The sequence below is a fragment of the Monodelphis domestica genome, chromosome 2 (genome assembly GCF_027887165.1).
Source record: "Monodelphis domestica isolate mMonDom1 chromosome 2, mMonDom1.pri, whole genome shotgun sequence".
Classification (NCBI taxonomy): Eukaryota; Metazoa; Chordata; class Mammalia; order Didelphimorphia; family Didelphidae; genus Monodelphis; species Monodelphis domestica.
The window spans coordinates 439,792,424-439,809,631 of NC_077228.1; the positions used below are offsets into that span (position 1 = coordinate 439,792,424).

General features: G+C 38.0%; 1 protein-coding gene across 5 annotated transcripts in view; it reads left to right on the top strand.

Moving 5' to 3' along the window:
* SYNJ2 (synaptojanin 2) overlaps positions 1-17,208 on the top strand; it is a 170,766-nt gene that overhangs the window by 43,167 nt on the left and 110,391 nt on the right. For all 5 annotated transcript variants that reach the window (XM_056818992.1, XM_001381340.3, XM_007484814.3 and 2 more), the window contains exon 3: positions 12,649-12,919. In XM_056818992.1, coding sequence (XP_056674970.1) covers positions 12,649-12,919 — 271 coding nt within the window. The remainder of the gene's footprint in view (positions 1-12,648; positions 12,920-17,208) is intronic.

The following is a 17,208-nucleotide window of genomic DNA, read 5'->3' on the forward strand; positions in this document are numbered from 1 at the left end:
TTTTTTTTCATGATTTCCCTGGATGTCCTTGATCTTTTGTTCTTCCAAATGATCTTTGTTATGGTTTTTTATAATTTAGTAGAAAAGTTTTTTGGTAGTTCAATGAGTATGGCACTAAATAAGTAAATTAATTTGGGTAGGATTGTCATTTTTATTATGTTAGCTCATCCTACCCATGAACAATTGATGTTTTTCCAATTGTTTATATCTAGTTTTAATTGTGTGGAGAGTGTTTTGTATTTGTGTTCCTATAGTTTCTGTGTTTGTCTTGGCAGATAGATTCCTAAGTATTTTATATTGTCTAGGGTGATTTTAAATGGAATTTCTCTTTCTAATTCTTGCTGTGATGTATTGGAAATATATAGAAATGCTGATGACTTACGTGGGTTTATTTTGTATCCTGCATCTTTGTTAAAGTTGTTGATTTTTCCACTAGATTTTTAGTTGATTCTTTAGGATTCTTTAAGTAGACCATCATATCATCTGCAAAGAGTGATAGCTTGGTCTCCTCCTTGCCTATTTTAATACCTTCAATTTCTTTTTCTTCTCTAATTGCTACTGCTAGAGTTTCTAATACAATGTTAAATAATAGAGGTGATAATGGACATCCTTGTTTCACTCCTGATCTTATTGGGAAGGCTTCTAGATTATCCCCATTGCAGATGATGTTTGCTGATGATTTTAGATATATATTGTATATTATTTTTAGGAAAGGTCCTTCTATTCCTATGGGAAGCAATTATTGAGAAGAGAATAGGAGAGTGAGTCCAGGATTGACTAGGGGTTGGGGAGAGGAACTTTTTATACTGTACATTTGGGTTCCTACTGGTGGCCCCCATCTTTGGTGATGGTCCATTCTGCTGAGTGTGCAGAGGGCTTCTGGGAGGATTATTATTAGCTCCAGAGAGGTTTAGAAGGCCATAATCAAAAGGCCTTCTGGGCTGAGTATCTTGGTACCAGGGCAGATAGCAGCATGTGTTCCTTGACCTGCCTGATCCCTCAGCTTGAAATTCTTTATTTCATTAAAAAAAAAAAAACTTTTATTCTCTGTCCTAGTAACAACTCTAAGGCAAATGGAGTTAAGTAACTTGCCCCAGGATCATATTGCTAGGAAGTGTCTGATGCCAGATTTAAACCCAGTCCTCTAGACACTGGATCTGGTACTCTGTCCACTGTGCCACCTAACTGCCCCTTGCTTGAATACTTTAAAAGTTTCTAGAAAACCATTTAGACTGGGCTTTGTGATCTGTGAACTATGGCCTGTGAAGGGTCATTGAAAGTGAGAGTCAGAAATAGAAGAGTATATCTATCAGATCTGTGGGAAAGGAAGAAATTTAAGACCAAGCAAGAGATAGAGAACATTACAAAATATAAAATGAATTATTTTGATTACATCAAATGAAAAAGGTTTTGTACAAACAAAACCAATGTAACCAAAATTAGAAGGAAAGCAACAAACTGGGAAAAATCTTTATAAGAAAACTCTCTGATAAAGGTTTAGTTTCCCAAATATATAAGGAACTAAGTAAATTTTACAAAAAAAAATCAAGCCATTCCCCAATCAACAAATGGTCAAGGGATATGAATAAGCAATTCTCAGGTGAAGAAATCAAAATGATCAATAATCATGTGAAAAAGCGTTCTAAATCCCTCCTGATTTGAGAAATGCAAATTAAAACAACTTTGAGGTACCACCTCACACCTAGCAAACTGGCCAATATGACAGCAAAGAAAAGTGGTAAATGTTGGAGGGAATGTGGCAAAGTTGGGATGCTAATACACTGCTGGTAGAGTTGTGAATTAAATCATTCATTCTGGAGGGCAATTTGTTATTATACGCAAAGGGCTTTAAAATACTGCTTGCCCTTTTATCCAACCACAACACTGCTAGGTTTGTACCCCAGAGAGATAATAAGGAAAAAAATTTGTACAAAAATATTTATAACCACATTTTTTGTGGTAGCAAAAAATTAGAAAATGAGGGGTGTCCCTCAATTGGGGAATGGTTGAACAAATTGTGGTATCTGATGGTGATGGAATATTATTGTGCTAAAAGGAATGACAAACTGGAGGAATTCCATGTGAATTGAAAGACCTCCAGGAATTGATGCAGAGTGAAAGGAGCTGAATTAGGAGAACATTGTACACAGAGACTGATACATTATGGCACAGTCAAATGTATCAGACTTTTCTACTAGCAGCAATGATCCAGGATAATTCAGAGGAACTTATGAGAATGAACGCTATCCACATCCAGAGTAAGAAGTGTGGGAGCAGAAACGCAAAAGAAAAACATATGATGGCTCCCATGGTTCAATGCAGATATGATTAGGATTTTGATGTTAAAAGATCACTCTACTGCAAATATGAATAACATGGAAAAAGGTTTTGAACAATAATACATGTATAACCCAGTGGAATTACTCGTCAACTCTGGGAGGGGGGATGGAAGAAGGGATAGAAAAATCATAAATCATGGAACCATGGAAAAACACTCTAAATAAATAAATAAATTTTTAGGAAGTTGAGTCAGCCTATATCCTATAGAAATCGATAAGAGAAAAAGTTTCTTAAGTTACAAAAATATTTATAGCAGAATGATGATGGACTAATTTGCAGAATAAAACATAAATTTTGGGACATGGTCAATGTTTGGTCAGAATTTATATCACCTTACTCTATTTATTTGTTTTTATTTTTATTTTTTCTTTTCTTTTGTTTGTTTTGTTTTTATTTTTATTTTTCCAATGGCAAGAGGAATATAAGGGAGAAAATAAATGCTTAGGAATTAATCTCAGGTAGTTAAAGCTTTACCATAATTTGGGCAATTTGCTTTACCTTTCTAAGTATTTTCCCTTCTGTAAATTGCAATAATATTTATCTTAGTCATCTGAAAGTTTGATTTCAGGTGAAAACAATAAAAAGTATAAATAGCCATTCAAACGCAGGATAATATTGTTAAAATAAATTTATATAACTACTCTATACCCAAATCACAAATCTCAATTGTTTGCACTAATGGCACAACAGAACATTAAATGGTATGGACAGTTGTGACCTGCCAGTAATGTTAGTCAAAAGAAATATATTTCCCAGAATGTTTAGTGGTTATAGGGAAAGAGATTGGCCACAGATGGCAGAGAAGTCTTGAAAATATGTTAGGTTGGGAAGAGTGGGGAGAGAGCAAAAAAGCCATTTCAAAAAAATTCTGGGTAAAGTAGAAAGATTGAAAAACTTGGATAATTAGTTGATATATGGGTAATTCAAGTTTCAAATGTTTTAGGGCAGACCCCAGTGGGAAATCACCTTAAAATGAAAATCCTTGACTCTGATCTGTTCACTTTTAAAATGAGTAGAAGTAGGGCTATCTACAGCATCTTGAAATGAATGACCTCTATAAATCTTGGGTCTTAAGTGGTAATTCCATAATAATTCTACAGTAGGAAAGGAATTAGGGCACTAGTCAGAATACCCTATGGGAATCTTTTGTTAAAAACCTTGTAGCTAAACTGTCATCCAAGCAGATGTGGTCCTTTGACATACTGAAGCAATTTGGAAAAGAACCTAAATGGTCATCACCACCAATATAAGGCTGTGTGGCCACTGGTAGAAGGTAGGAGGATGTAGCTATGCCAAACACACTTACAGCATTGTTCTTGAATAAACAAAGCATGTGTTGTGCTTGCTGGCATTACCAACCCCCATCCCAGTAGTGGAAATAACAAATGGTCATTGAGAGGTCAGTTTAACTCCCAGAGAGACCTTTTCTTTCTGTTTAAAAAATAATTTTATTTATCTTTTATTTTCACATCACCTACATATCGTAATGTAGCCTACTCCTTTCAACAACAACAAAAAGAACAGAGCGGGGGAAACCAGTTAAGCAAAGTTAATCCACACATTGAAAAAGTCTGACGTTGTAAGCAGGGCTCTACAACCCAAGTCCCCACCATCTTTGTAAAGAAGGTAGGAAGATGCCTTCTCATAGCTCTTCTTCAAGTCCAAGCTTGAGCATGAATTTCACAGCATTCATTTCTGGGTTTTTTGTTGTTCTTTCTATATACATTGTCATTGTTATTGTGTACATTGTTTTCTTAGTTCTGCTTACTTATCTGTCAAGTATGTCTTTATACATTCATAAGTTTTCCCTTGCCTCTCTATAATAATCACATCCATCATTTTTTATAGGAAAATAATACTTCACTACATTTGTGTACCAGTTTGTTTAGTAATTTCTCTATCACTGCAGACAGATCATTTTCAAAGGAGCTATGGGGAGATTTGGTAGAGGCAGCTCGGTGGAGCAGTGGATAGAACCCTGGGCTTTGAGTCACAGAAGACCTGAATTCAAATTTGACCTCAGACACCTTCTAGATATGTGATCCTAGAGAAGTCAACCTCTCTTAGTTATTATTCATGGGAATAATAATATTATCCTGTTATTGTTAACAATAATAATATTCATGGGAATAATATTAGTTCCTACCTTCCCATGGTTGTAATGAGACCCAAATGAAGCCTTTAATGAATGAATGCCTTTTCTCTTTTCTTCCTCCCTCTTTTTGACCTAAGACCCTAAACAAAAGAATCTAGAGATTAAGTTTACCTTCCTTTGGGTGAAGAGAATTTCTGCTATAGAGCTGAAGTTCTTATTCACATACAGGTTCAGAGGGGGAAGGACATGGCTGGTTTTGTTGTTGTTCAGTCATTTCATCATGTCTAACTCTGTGGCTCCATTTGCTGTTTTCTTAGTAAAGATACTGGAGTAGTTTTCCATTTCCTTCTATGCTGATTTTTACAGATGAGGAAACTGAGTCAAGACTCGGCACACCACCTAATTGCACAGTGGCCATCTGGAAATGGCCAATGGCTATTTCCCAGGACTATGTAAATATAAATCTTTTGGGGCTCTGTTTGTCTAGATGTACCCTCATCACTATACAGATGCTTATATTTTGAGCTCTACTTGAAGACCACACTTAACCAAGATTGGGAGCTGGGTCCTACCCTAAGAAGAATGTGTATTAAAATAAAGGGTTGACTCCAGTATTGAGGTCTTTTCTTGTTACCAAGATTTTCATTTCTTCTTTGTCCTGCCCTTTCTAATTCATGTACTATTTCCCAAGATTTTGGCACCTCTTTCCCCCTTGGCTGTGCCACTATTTGATTGTCTGGTTCTTGTCTGGCTTCCTAGCTTCTGACCCATTACTGTCTCTGATGCTTTCTGGCTCTAGTGGATAGAATGCGTGACTTGTTATCATTTCACCACTGACCTGAAAGTGCCAGATTTTTTTTTCTACTCTTGGCTGTTCCATTATCTTTCAGTCCTGGTTATGCAGCAACCACCAGGTTCTGGATGCTTCTCCCATCTGGCCCACTGCCAGGAAATGTGTTTAAAATATACAAGTGGAGAGGAGGGGGAGGGGGGTTGAGGTTCCTCCGCACTAAAGCTATTTAAGGAGTGGTTCTAGTCATTCAGTATATGACTCGAAGAGATTTTAACTTGTAAACACCCACCTTTGGTGGTTACTTTTGAAGACAGCAATATGAAAAAAGATAAATATACAGCTGATGGAATTAAAATTCCTGATTTAGGATCTTGACTTAGCTACTTATTAAGATTCTGGTGGTCTTAGGGAAGTTGCTTCTCTCTGAGCCTCAGTTTTCCTACCTGTCAAAGGAGAAGATTGAATAGATGATCACTAAAGTTCCTTGATGGAATCAAAATACCTGATTTAGAATTTTGACTTAGCTACTTATTAATATTCTGGTGGTCTTGGGGAAGTTAGGCTTCCTCCCTAAGCCTCAGTTTCTCTACCTGTCAAAGGAGAGAGTTGAACAGTTTATCACTGAAGTCCCTTCAAACTCTTAAGAATAGTGACTCCAATGAATAATGAAAGGCAGCTAAACAGTGCACTGAGCAGCACTGGTCTTGGAGTCAGGAAAATCTGAATTAAAATCCAGCCTCAGACACTAGATGTATAAACCTGGGCAAGTCACTTGCCCTTGTTTGCCTCCATTTCCTCATCTGAAAGTGATTTGGAGAAGGAACTGGCAAACCTCTCCAGTATCTTTGCCAACAAACCCCCAAAGATGGTCTTTAAATGTTACACATGATTGAAAATGACAACTACAAAATAATGAGCTCTCCTCTAGAGCTCAGGGTCATTGGGGAACACAGTCTTGGTTTCTTTATACCAGAAGAATCTTAGATCACAAGAGCTGGAAGAGACGTTGGCAATTCTCTAGCTTAATGCTCTTATTTCCAGAAGAGGAAACCAGGTCCTTGTGACGTGCTTGAAGTCATTCACGGTTAATGCTCTTTCATCTGTTGCCCTTCTCTTAGGTAGGAGACCTGCTCTTTCTAGCATCTAAATTTGTTTGACATTCTAGAACAGTTAAGGATTGCATGCTTGCTGTTTATCTAAAACAACCCCCCCCCAAAAAAACTGCCCTTCTTACCTCTACTGAGATAGTACCCCTGAGTCAATCAGTATTTGTAGAAATTTCTCCCTAAAGCAAGATTATTAAAAGATTTTGTTTCCTAATAATCATTCATATTTTAATTTAAGGAGGCCACTATCTATATTCTAGAATGAATTCTGTTCCACTTGTTCTGTAATAGTGGTAGTCTCTTGTGGGCAGCTGGGTAGCTCAGTTTGATTGGGAGTCAGGCTTAGAGACAGGAGATCCTGGGTTCAAAATGGTTTCAGATGCTTTCTAGCTGTGCAACCCTGGGCAAGTCACTTAACCTTCATTGCCTACTTGTGCCTTGGAACAAATAATATTGCTTCTATGATGGAAGATAGGTATTTTAAAAAAAAGAATAGTGCTAACCTCTCAGTTTGGGCTCATTTAAAATTCTGATTTCCATCAGCTTCTTGGACTGAATTTTCTTTTACTTCCTGAGACAATTTTGGGAATGAAGATCCTTAAAGCATCTCTAAGAGTCTTTTTTTAAAAAATATTTTATTTGATCATTTCCAAGCATTATTCATTAGAGACAAAGATAATTTTCTTCCCCCCCTCCCCCACCCATAGCCAACGTGTGATTCCACTGGGTATCACATGTGTTCTTGATTCAAACCCATTGCCATGTTGTTAGTATTTGCATTAGAGTGTTCGTTTAGAGTCTCTCCTCAATCGACATGTCCCCTCAACCGCTGTAGTCACGCAGTTGCTTTTCCTCGGTGTTTCTACTCCCACAGTTTGTCCTCTGCTTATGGATAGTGTTTTTCTCTTAGATCCCTGCAGATTGTTCAGGGACATTACACCCCCACTAATGGAGAATTCCATTATGTTCGATTATACCACAGTGTATCAGTCTCTGTGTACAATGTTCTCCTGGTTCTGCTCCTCTCGCTCTGCATTACGTCCTGGAGGTCGTTCCAGTCTCCATGGAACTCCTCCACTTTATTATTCCTTTTAGCACAATAGTATTCCATCACCAACATATACCGCAATTTGCTCAGCCATTCCCCAATTGATGGGCATCCCCTCATTTTCCAATTTTTGGCCACCACAAAGAGCCTGGCAGCTATGAATATTCTTGTACAAGTCTTTTTCCTTATTATCTCTTTGGGGTACAAACCCAGCAGTGCTATGCTGGATCAAAGGGTAGACATTCTTTTATCGCCCTTTGGGCATAGTTCCAAATTGCCCTCCAGAATGGTTGGATCAGTTCACAACTCCACCAGCAATGAATTAATGTCTCTACTTTGCCACATCCCCTCCAGCATTCACTGCTTTCCTCTGCTGTCATGTTAGCCAATCTGCTAGGTGTGAGGTGATACCTCAGAGTTGTTTTGATTTGCATCTCTCTGATTATCAGAGATTTAGAACACTTCTTCATGTGCTTATTAATAGTTTTGATTTCTTTATCTGAGAACTGCCTATCCATGTCCCTTGCCCATTTATCAATTGGAGAATGGCTTGGATTTTTGTACAATAGATTTAGCTCTTTATAAATTTGAGAAATTAAACCTTTGTCAGAGGTTTCTATGAAGATTTTTTCCCAATTTGTTGTTTCCCTTCTGATTTTAGTTACATTGGTTTTCTTTGTACAAAAGCTTTTTAATTTGATGTAGTCGAAATTATTTATTTTACATTTTGTGATTCTTTCTATGTCTTGCTTGGTTTTAAAGTCTTTCCCCTCCCAAAGGTCTGACATGTATACTATTCTGTGTTTACCCAATTTACTTATGGTTTCCTTCTTTATATTTAAGTCATTCACCCATTTTGAATTTATCTTGGTGTAGGGTGTGAGGTGTTGATCAATTCCTAATCTCTCCCACACTGTCTTCCAATTTTCCCAGCAGTTTTTATCGAATAGTGGATTTTTGTCCCAAAAGCTGAGATCTTTGGGTTTATTGTATACTGTCTTGCTGAGGTCGCTTGCCCCCAGTCTATTCCACTGATCCTCCTTTCTGTCTCTTAGCCAGTACCAAATTGTTTTGATGACTGCTGCTTTATAATATAGTTTGAGGTCTGGGACTGCAAGGCCCCCAACATTTGTGTTTTTTTTTTTATTATTTCCCTGGATATTGTGAATCTTGAAATTTCTCAGACTTGTGAATGTTAAAAAATTCCCCATTGAGGAATTCTCCATTGGAACAATTCCCTACTGGGACCATTCCCCATTTGGAAAGTGAGAACTCTACTTAGATCAGAAATGGGAAGACCTCTACTCCACCCATACTTAAGACTGCTTTAGGGGAGAAAACTCCTTGCTGAACAATGAAAAATACTTACACCCATACTTAAGCCATGCCTATTTTTAGAATTAATACAAAGGGGTGCTAAGTACCTATAAAGGTCAGGCAAACTTACATGGGACAAAGAACTGGGAAAGTTACTCAGGGCTTTCCTGGTGTGAATTACTCAAAAATCCACACCTTCTTAGGTGTGGACTAAGAATGGTCTGTCCTTCAAAAAATGTCTACTGTGATTGGTAGATGTAAGAGTTTAGGGGAGGTGACAAAGGAAAATTTCCCTTTATAAGGAAAGGAAAAGCTGAAAAACAGGATCTCTGGAGCTCTCAAGGACAGTCTCTTGAGAGACAATCTCTAAGGAGGTTCTTGAGAGAAGGACAATCTCTAAGGAGGTCTCTCAAGGGAGGCTAACTCTGGCTGGAACTCCCTCTGGGGAGACTGTCCCCCTGAATCCTTGCTTGAACAGATTTTATGGTGGGTGATTAAGGACTGACTGATCTTTTCTTTTAGGGCATAGGCCTGGGTTGGCCAGGGCTGCCTGGGCCGGCCTATTCCTTTCTCATTTATTTCCTTTTTTCTCTCTCTCTCTCTTTCTTTAATTCCTCATTGTATTATTAATTAAAAATCTGTATAAAACCTAGTTGACTTGGGTATATTTATAATTGGGAATATTTCCCTGGCGACCACCTTATATTTAATTTAAAACAATACACTGTAGTGAAAACATATTTCCTGCGGTCACAATTTACTCACCCACTCTTATATCTACAACAATTTATATCTTCCACTATTTTACTCACTACAGTTTACAAGCTCAACTATTTTAATTCTCACAGTTTATGGCTCCCACTCTTCTAAATGCCACAATATCCTTGATCCTTTGTTATTCCAAATGAACTTTGTTATGTTTTTTTCTAAATCAGTAAAGAAATTTTTTGGGAGTTCAATGGGTATGGCACTAAATAGATAAATAAGTTTGGGTAGGATGTTCATTTTTATTATATTGGCTCGTCCTATCCATGAGCAGTTAATGTTTTTCCAATTGCTGAAGTCTAGTTTTAGTTGTGTGGAGAGTGTTTTGTAGTTGTGTTCATATAGTTCCTGTGTTTGTCTCGGGAGATAGATTCCTAGGTATTTTATTTTGTCTAAGGTGATTTTGAATGGGATTTCTCTTTCTAGTTTTTGCTGCTGAGCTGTGTTGGAGATATATAGAAATGCTGATGACTTATGCGGATTTATTTTGTATCCTGCAACTTTGCTAAAGTTTACTTTGCCCAATTATATGGCAACAAATACACCAATTTAGGTGATATGGATGAATATATACAAAAATACAAACTGCCTAGACTAACAGAAGAAGAAATAGAATTCTTAAATAATCCCATATCAGAAAATGAAATCTAACAGGCCATTAAAGAACTCCCTAAGAAAAAATCCCCAGGGCTCGACGGATTCACAAGTGAATTCCATCAAACATTCAGAGAACAGTTAATCCCAATACTATACAAACTATTTGACATAATAAGCAAAGAGGGAGTTATGAGGCTTCCTGACTCTAAGCCTGGCATCCTACCCGCTGTGTCATCTAGCTGCCCTCCTGGAGAACAGGGACTGTATTTTTGCCTCTTGGTATCTCCACTACTTAGCGCAGTATCTGGCACATAGTTAAGCATAGTTAAGTGCTTACTAAATGTTTACTGACAGGTTGATAACTTTGAAATTCATTTCTGCTTGGGCTATGTGGGAGTTGTGAGGGATTCTTCCTGCTTCATTTAGGACATGGAAGAAAGGCTTTGAATTGAATTTAGAGTCTAGTAAAAAATAATCAGCTCAAGATGTCAACCAAAAGTCTAAATTCTGTTCCATATTTACAGGATTTTCTCAAGATCTTCAGAATATAATCCTCTAAAGACCTGCACAGGGGATTCCTGGGGCCAGTTAGAGCCATATGGGACTTCAGGGACCATTAGAAACAATCTCCCTGATGCCCAAAAAAGTTAAATGACTTGCCCAAAGTCATAGGAACTTCGTGTTTGAGGCAGGATCTGAACTGAGTTTTTTGGGTCTAGAATTTTAATATCTCATTTATAGAAACAGCACTCTGAAATGAAAATAATATTAATTTTGGAATCAAGCAATATGTATTTATTAAATAGCTACTATATGTCAGGTACTCAGCCAAGCACTGGGATGCTCTACCTTTTTATGACTCAACAAACATTATATCGTCCTAGTATTATTATTTATTGTTAGCCTGGTCTTAAGATTTTTGACTATTCAGTTCTTCTTTTTTTTTTTTTTTAAATCTTTACCTTCTGGGTTGGAATCAATACTAAGAGTGTATTCTTAGAGAGAAAAACAGTAAGAGTTAGGCAATTAGAGTTAAGTGACTTGTCCAAGTTCACACAGCTGGGAAGTGTATAAGCCCAAATTTCAATTTGGGTCCTCTTATCTCTTGGTCTGGATCACTATCCACTGAGCCACCTAGTTGCCCCCCACTATTCAGTTCCATTTATTAAGTGTGCTATATTAGCTCTATGACCTTGGAGAAGTCCCTTACACTCCCAACCTCCTCACTTCATACTTTCCTCATATGTAAAGTAGAATCACTAATTGCAGCACAACCTTGCAGGGTTGCTCTAAGAAAGTTACTTTGTAAAGCAACATATAAATACAAGATACTGTTATGACTTATTTCTGGCATACGTTTAAATGCTTATCTCTTCTATTTTGTTAGCAAATCCTAGTTTATCTTCCCAATTTTGTTGTTGTCCAGTCATTTTAGTCCTGACTGTGAGGTTTTCTGGGCAAAGATACTGGAGTTTTCTGGGCAAAGATACTGGAGTGGTTTGCCATTTCCTTCTCCAGCTTATTTCACAAACGGGGAAACTAAGGAAACTAGGGTTAAGTGACTTGCCCAGGGTCACACAGCTAGTTAGTGTTCTAGGGCCATTTTTAAATTCAGGAGGGTTCCCCAGGTCCTGTGCTCTGTCCACTGTCCCAGCTTCCCAACTTGATTCTCCATTATTTTCTAGTAGAACTCTTCAGGTTTAGCCATCTCAGTCTAAGAAACCTGCTATTCTTACTTTGTGCTCTACATTCTGGCTCATACTGTCCCTTTGTCTGGAAAATTCTTCTTCCTTGCTTATTCAAATCCATCACATCTTCCGGGTCCAACTCAGGGGCCTCTCCATGGAGCCCAGTTAGATGACATTAGCCCACAGAGTGATGGCTTCCTTTTCTGAACTCCTCTTGTCCATATTGCTCATTTTGGCTTTTAATCATACTGCCTTATAGAACCAATTCACTATTTAATGTAGATAAAAATTTCTTTTTTCTCATGGTAAGGGCAGGAATTTTTTTGCCTAGTATGCATATTTGTTCAAAGAATTTATATATATTTTCTGTTCTGCTTTCTTTCTTAGTTCAAATATCCTCATGTGTCTGTTTTTCTCATGTTTGCCATCTCTTATGGTGAAGAATCATCCTGTTACCTTCCTGTGCCATATTTTTTCAGCTGTTCCCCCATCAATGGCACCCAGTTTTTATTTTTGTCTCTTTTTATGTATTATTAAATGCTTATCAGTATTTCTCCCCTACTTTTTTTTTTGCTTCCTTATCACCAACTGGAAAATAGGTGCCCTCCTTTGTAACAAATAAAGGCACACCCACTTTATAACACGTTTTTGAAGATCCGACTCTACTGAGCACCCAAAGACAAAAACAAAACCATCCCACTTTTCTAGTTAATGTTCTGTTGGGGTGATGGAACATGCTCTATCTACTTCTAAAGGGATGGAGGGTGGGTAATGGTGTCTCAGTTGCCATGGAAACAGTGGCCATATTTTTATGGCTCTAATGTCCATATTTATCAAGTCTTCCCTGCTCCCATGGGAGCAGTAATAGATAATCCTTCCTTTTCTGATTAACTTTCTAGGTGGCACACAGCTAAGCTTCCTGGTCTTGGTGACAGGCTGTACATCAGTGGGAAGAATTCTGGATGCTGAGATCTTTAAAATCACGACAGTAGACTTCTGTCCACTCCAGGATGATGTCAAGGAAGAAGACCGTCTCACTGCCCTGAAAAAAATTCTGAACTCTGGAATGTTCTATTTCTCCTGGCCAAATGCTGGGTCCAACTTCGACCTGACTGTCCGAGCCCAAAAGCAGGGTGATGACAATTATGAGTTAGGAAACTCCTTCTTCTGGTTAGTACTTTGTATTATATTTCAACTTTAATCTTTTGCAAATAGCACAGGTGGCAGCTATTCTGGAAGACAGATTTTGGGTTTTTGCTTTGGAAATACCTATTTTATGGAGTATGCATAGGGGAATGTTAAACCCAGCTCTATTTTTCTCCCCACTACTCAGCATACTCAAAAAATTCAATAAAGATTTATATAAGTGTTATCTATGCACAAAGAACTGTTTTAGGGTTTGGGAAAGATACAAAGATAAATAAGATATGTCCTCTGTCTTTTCATCCATTAGCTCAGTTGATTGAAAATTGATCTTCATTTTTACTTATATTTGACTTAAAAAAAACTTTCTCTTTTAGAATCAATATTAAATATTGGTTCCAAGATAGAAGATTGGTAAGGACTAGACATTTGGAGTAAAGTGATTTTCCCAGGGTCACACAGCCAGATTTGAACCCAGGACATCTTGTCTCTGGGCCCATTTGATTTTTCTAAATAGAAATTGACTTTTGCTCTATAGCCCTTTGAAGAGGGCCCTGTGCCCACTATTGGTAGATAGCTCATTTGGTTTTAACTAATGCCTTTTTTTTCAGAATCTTTTGTAAAGTTATCACACTTTAAATAGTGATGATGAAAGTCCCCCTGTATACCTCCCACATCAAGCCTCTTGAGACGCCAGTTCTTCACAGATATTTCCTGAGCTTGGAAGAATGCTTGGTAGTGGGCTTCGTCCAATTGTGCCACCTTAAACTCTTCGGGGGGAAGAGGGCATGTACTAAAATCAGGCTCTAAGTGTAAACTCCTCAGGGGCAGGGACTTACTTTGGTCTTTCTGTCTCCAATCATTAGCACATTGCCTGGCCCACTATAAGCCCCCAAGAAATGATTATTGATCGAATATCCAATATCTATAAGATGCTCTAAGACCTACAAAGTACATGAAATTAATCATATGTTGCTTTGAAAGATTAGCAATTTGTTTAGACTTTCAAAGATATGTTTTGTGTGTTGGGGTACTCATTCTTGCTTTTGTTGGTTATTTCCTTTCATAGGATTATCCCACCTTCCCTCCTTTCCTTCCTCCCCAGGGAATATCTCTCTGGGTTGGAAAGTATCTGTTGTGGCCCAGAGGTGGAGCATCTCCAGTTCCCTAGTCCCAGGAGGCAGCCCTTAGGGTTTGTTGGGAAGACAGAACATTAGATCTTGGGCCTGAGGGCTAAAGGCAGTGGCCTCTTTACATTGTTGCCATCTCAGGCAGATGGGACCAAGGGCTCTGGAGAGAAAAAACAATTCTCAAAAACAAGTATCTATCCCTTTGGGAAGGAGAAGCATTGTGTGATATCCTCAGAAGTTTTACATCTCAGTGTCACTGTTGTTTGTTTTGTTTTGTTTGCCAATAATACCTCCTATGTGCCAGCTTGTGATTGATAGAAAAATATCATACATATAAATAGCAATATAAAATAATATAATTTCTCATCAAAAAGAGCTATTAAAGGCCACACAGGAATTCAGAGAATGGGCCATCCTGGTGGGGAGGCTTCATGAAAGAGGGTAGGAGTCATTTATCAAATGGAAGCTTTTTTTTTTCTTTTTAACCAGACCTGTGATTTAACTGGTATAATGAACTGGTGAGGAAACCGTCTTTACAGATGTAAATCAATACCTGTCCTGCAGCTTATCATCATTGCCAATAGCAATCAACAGGGTAACAGATGACTACATGCACAGAGGGCAGCTTAGTAGCTCGGATTCTGACTCATTGACTAAATATATAGCTTGAACAAATCCCTTTAGTTTTCTAATCATGTCCTCGTTTGTAAAATGAAGGGTTGAACGAGATGGAGACAAAGGTTCCTCCCAATCTTAATAGGCAGTTAGGTGGTGCAGCGGACTGATTCTTCCTGAGTTCAAATCCAGCCTCAGACACATACTAGCTGCGTGATCCTGAATAAGTCACTTTCATCCTGTTTACCTCAATTTCCTTATCTGTAAAGAGAACAGGAGATGGAAATGGTCAACTGCTCCGGTTTCTTTGCCAAGAAAACCCCAAAGGACTGGACACAACCAAACAACAACCATTACTATTTATACATAGGAATTGGTCTTGGGCAGGCAGCAGGTCTCAAACTTCTGGGTCTCAGAATTCCTTTTTCTCTTAAAAATGATTGAGGGTCCCAAAAAGCTTTTGTTTACATGGGCCCAAGATTGATATTTACCATCATGAAAATTAAAATATCTTAATATTATGAGGAAAATGGTTTTGACTTACAGCCTCCTGAAAGGGTGTTGAGGATCCCTCGTTCTTTTGAGCCCCCACACTTTGAGATTCACTGAGCTAAGGCAAGAGGTGAAATGATTGAGGGGCTATTGCTCGAGGGCACTGAGAAGTGCTGCCCAGGGTCATAAAACAAATGTGAGAAACAGGATTTGAACTCAGGTCTTCTTGACTGTGAGACCAGATCTCTATTATAGCATCCTGCTTCTCTGTACTTTGTACCATAGAAGGAAAGTAAGATGGAAGGCTGCCAATGGGTGTTATGCCTTAAGTTTTTCCTGGAGTATGTTGTCTTATAAAGGTGGCTGCTGAGCCTTGCCAGTCTAGTCCTTCACATATTACACGGCCATTAGAGCACTGGGCAGCATTTGTCGTCTGGTAGACAGATGTTCATATTCAGAGGGTCACTACCAGATAAAAGTAAATGAGGAAAAGCATATAATCTTTTTAGCCTGGATACAATCTGCTGATATTCAGTCATTTATGACTCTTTATGACTGTTTTTTTGGAAAAGATACTTGAGGGGTTTGCCATTTCTTTTTTCAGCTCATTTTACAAATGAGGAAACTGAGGCAAACATGGTTAAGTGACTTGCCCAGGGTCACACAGCTAAGAAGTGTCTAAGGCCATATTTTAAATCAGGAAAATGAGTCTTCCTGACTGTAGGACCAGTACTTTATCTACCGTGCCCCGGATTACTGTGGTACCTGATAATTATCACCAGATATGAGGCAAATGAGTAGAGCAGTAGATAGGGTGAAGAAGCTAAAGTCAGGCAGAACTGAGTTAAGACACATGTAAAACCCAGAGTAATTGCATGTTGGCTATGTGGGAGGGGGTTTGGGAGAGTACAGGGAAAGAACATGAATCTTGTAACCATGGGAAAATATTTCTAAATTAGATAAAATTTTCAAAAAAAAGAAAAAAAGAAAAAGAACTGAATTCAGAGCTGCTCTGAAACTTCTTTATTAGCTCTATGACTCTGGACAAGTCATTTTCTCCTTCAGTTTCCTTATCAATAAAATGAGATTAAAAATAGCACCTGACTCCCAAGATTATTATGAGGACAAAAATGTAATAATATTTGTAAGGCACTTTGCAAATCTTGAAGTGCTGTATAATACTACAAATAATATAATGGCCATATGTTATGTAATACAAATGCTAAATATTAATATTCCTTATGATAGTATTATGATGATCAAGTTCTAGAAGGAAATCCAAAACTTTGTTTCCCTTTATAAATTTGTGTTTGTTCTTCCTAAAGGAAACAACCTATGTTCTTCCCCACAAGAGTGACTAAGAAATTATACTACTGATGATCAGACATTTGGCAAAAGGTTACTCTTTTTTTCCTGGCCCATTTGCAAATGAGAAGTTGTGAAATAAGACTGAGAAATAACAGCTGTCATCAGTCACTGCTAGGTTGATAGAACACGGAATTTTCTGGAGGCCTTGCCCTCTCCCTACCCTTGATGTTCTCTGCCAAGAAATGGGTGAATCAGGGCAGATATTTAAAGTACACACCCAGCACATCCTTGCTTGCTCACTGTTGGTAGTCACCTGAACTTCTGGGCTATTGCTTGAAGAATCTTTTGGTTGGTCGGATGGCCAGACTATAAAATTTTAGCCAGAACATCGTCTTCAGAGCAGGCTACTAAGCGAAGCTATCTCCATATCCTTCTTAGATACAAATTCCATTGCTGCTCACGAGATGAAGTGTTCTGGGAGACAGCCTGTTGTGGTGGGAAGATCCTGTATATGAGCCAGGGTTCCAAAATCTTCTCTTTGTATTTCTACTAGTTGTCTGACATCCTCTCTGGACCACACTTTTTTTTTTAATTTAAATTTTCTTTTTTTTCTTTTCATTTTTTCCCATGGTTACATGATACTTGTTACCTCCCTCCCCGCTTCCTTCCTTTCTTCCAGAGGCGACAAGCAATTTCACTGGGTTAAACATGGATTATCACTCAAATCCTATGTCTGTATTATTCACTTTTGTAGAGTAATCTTTTAAAATC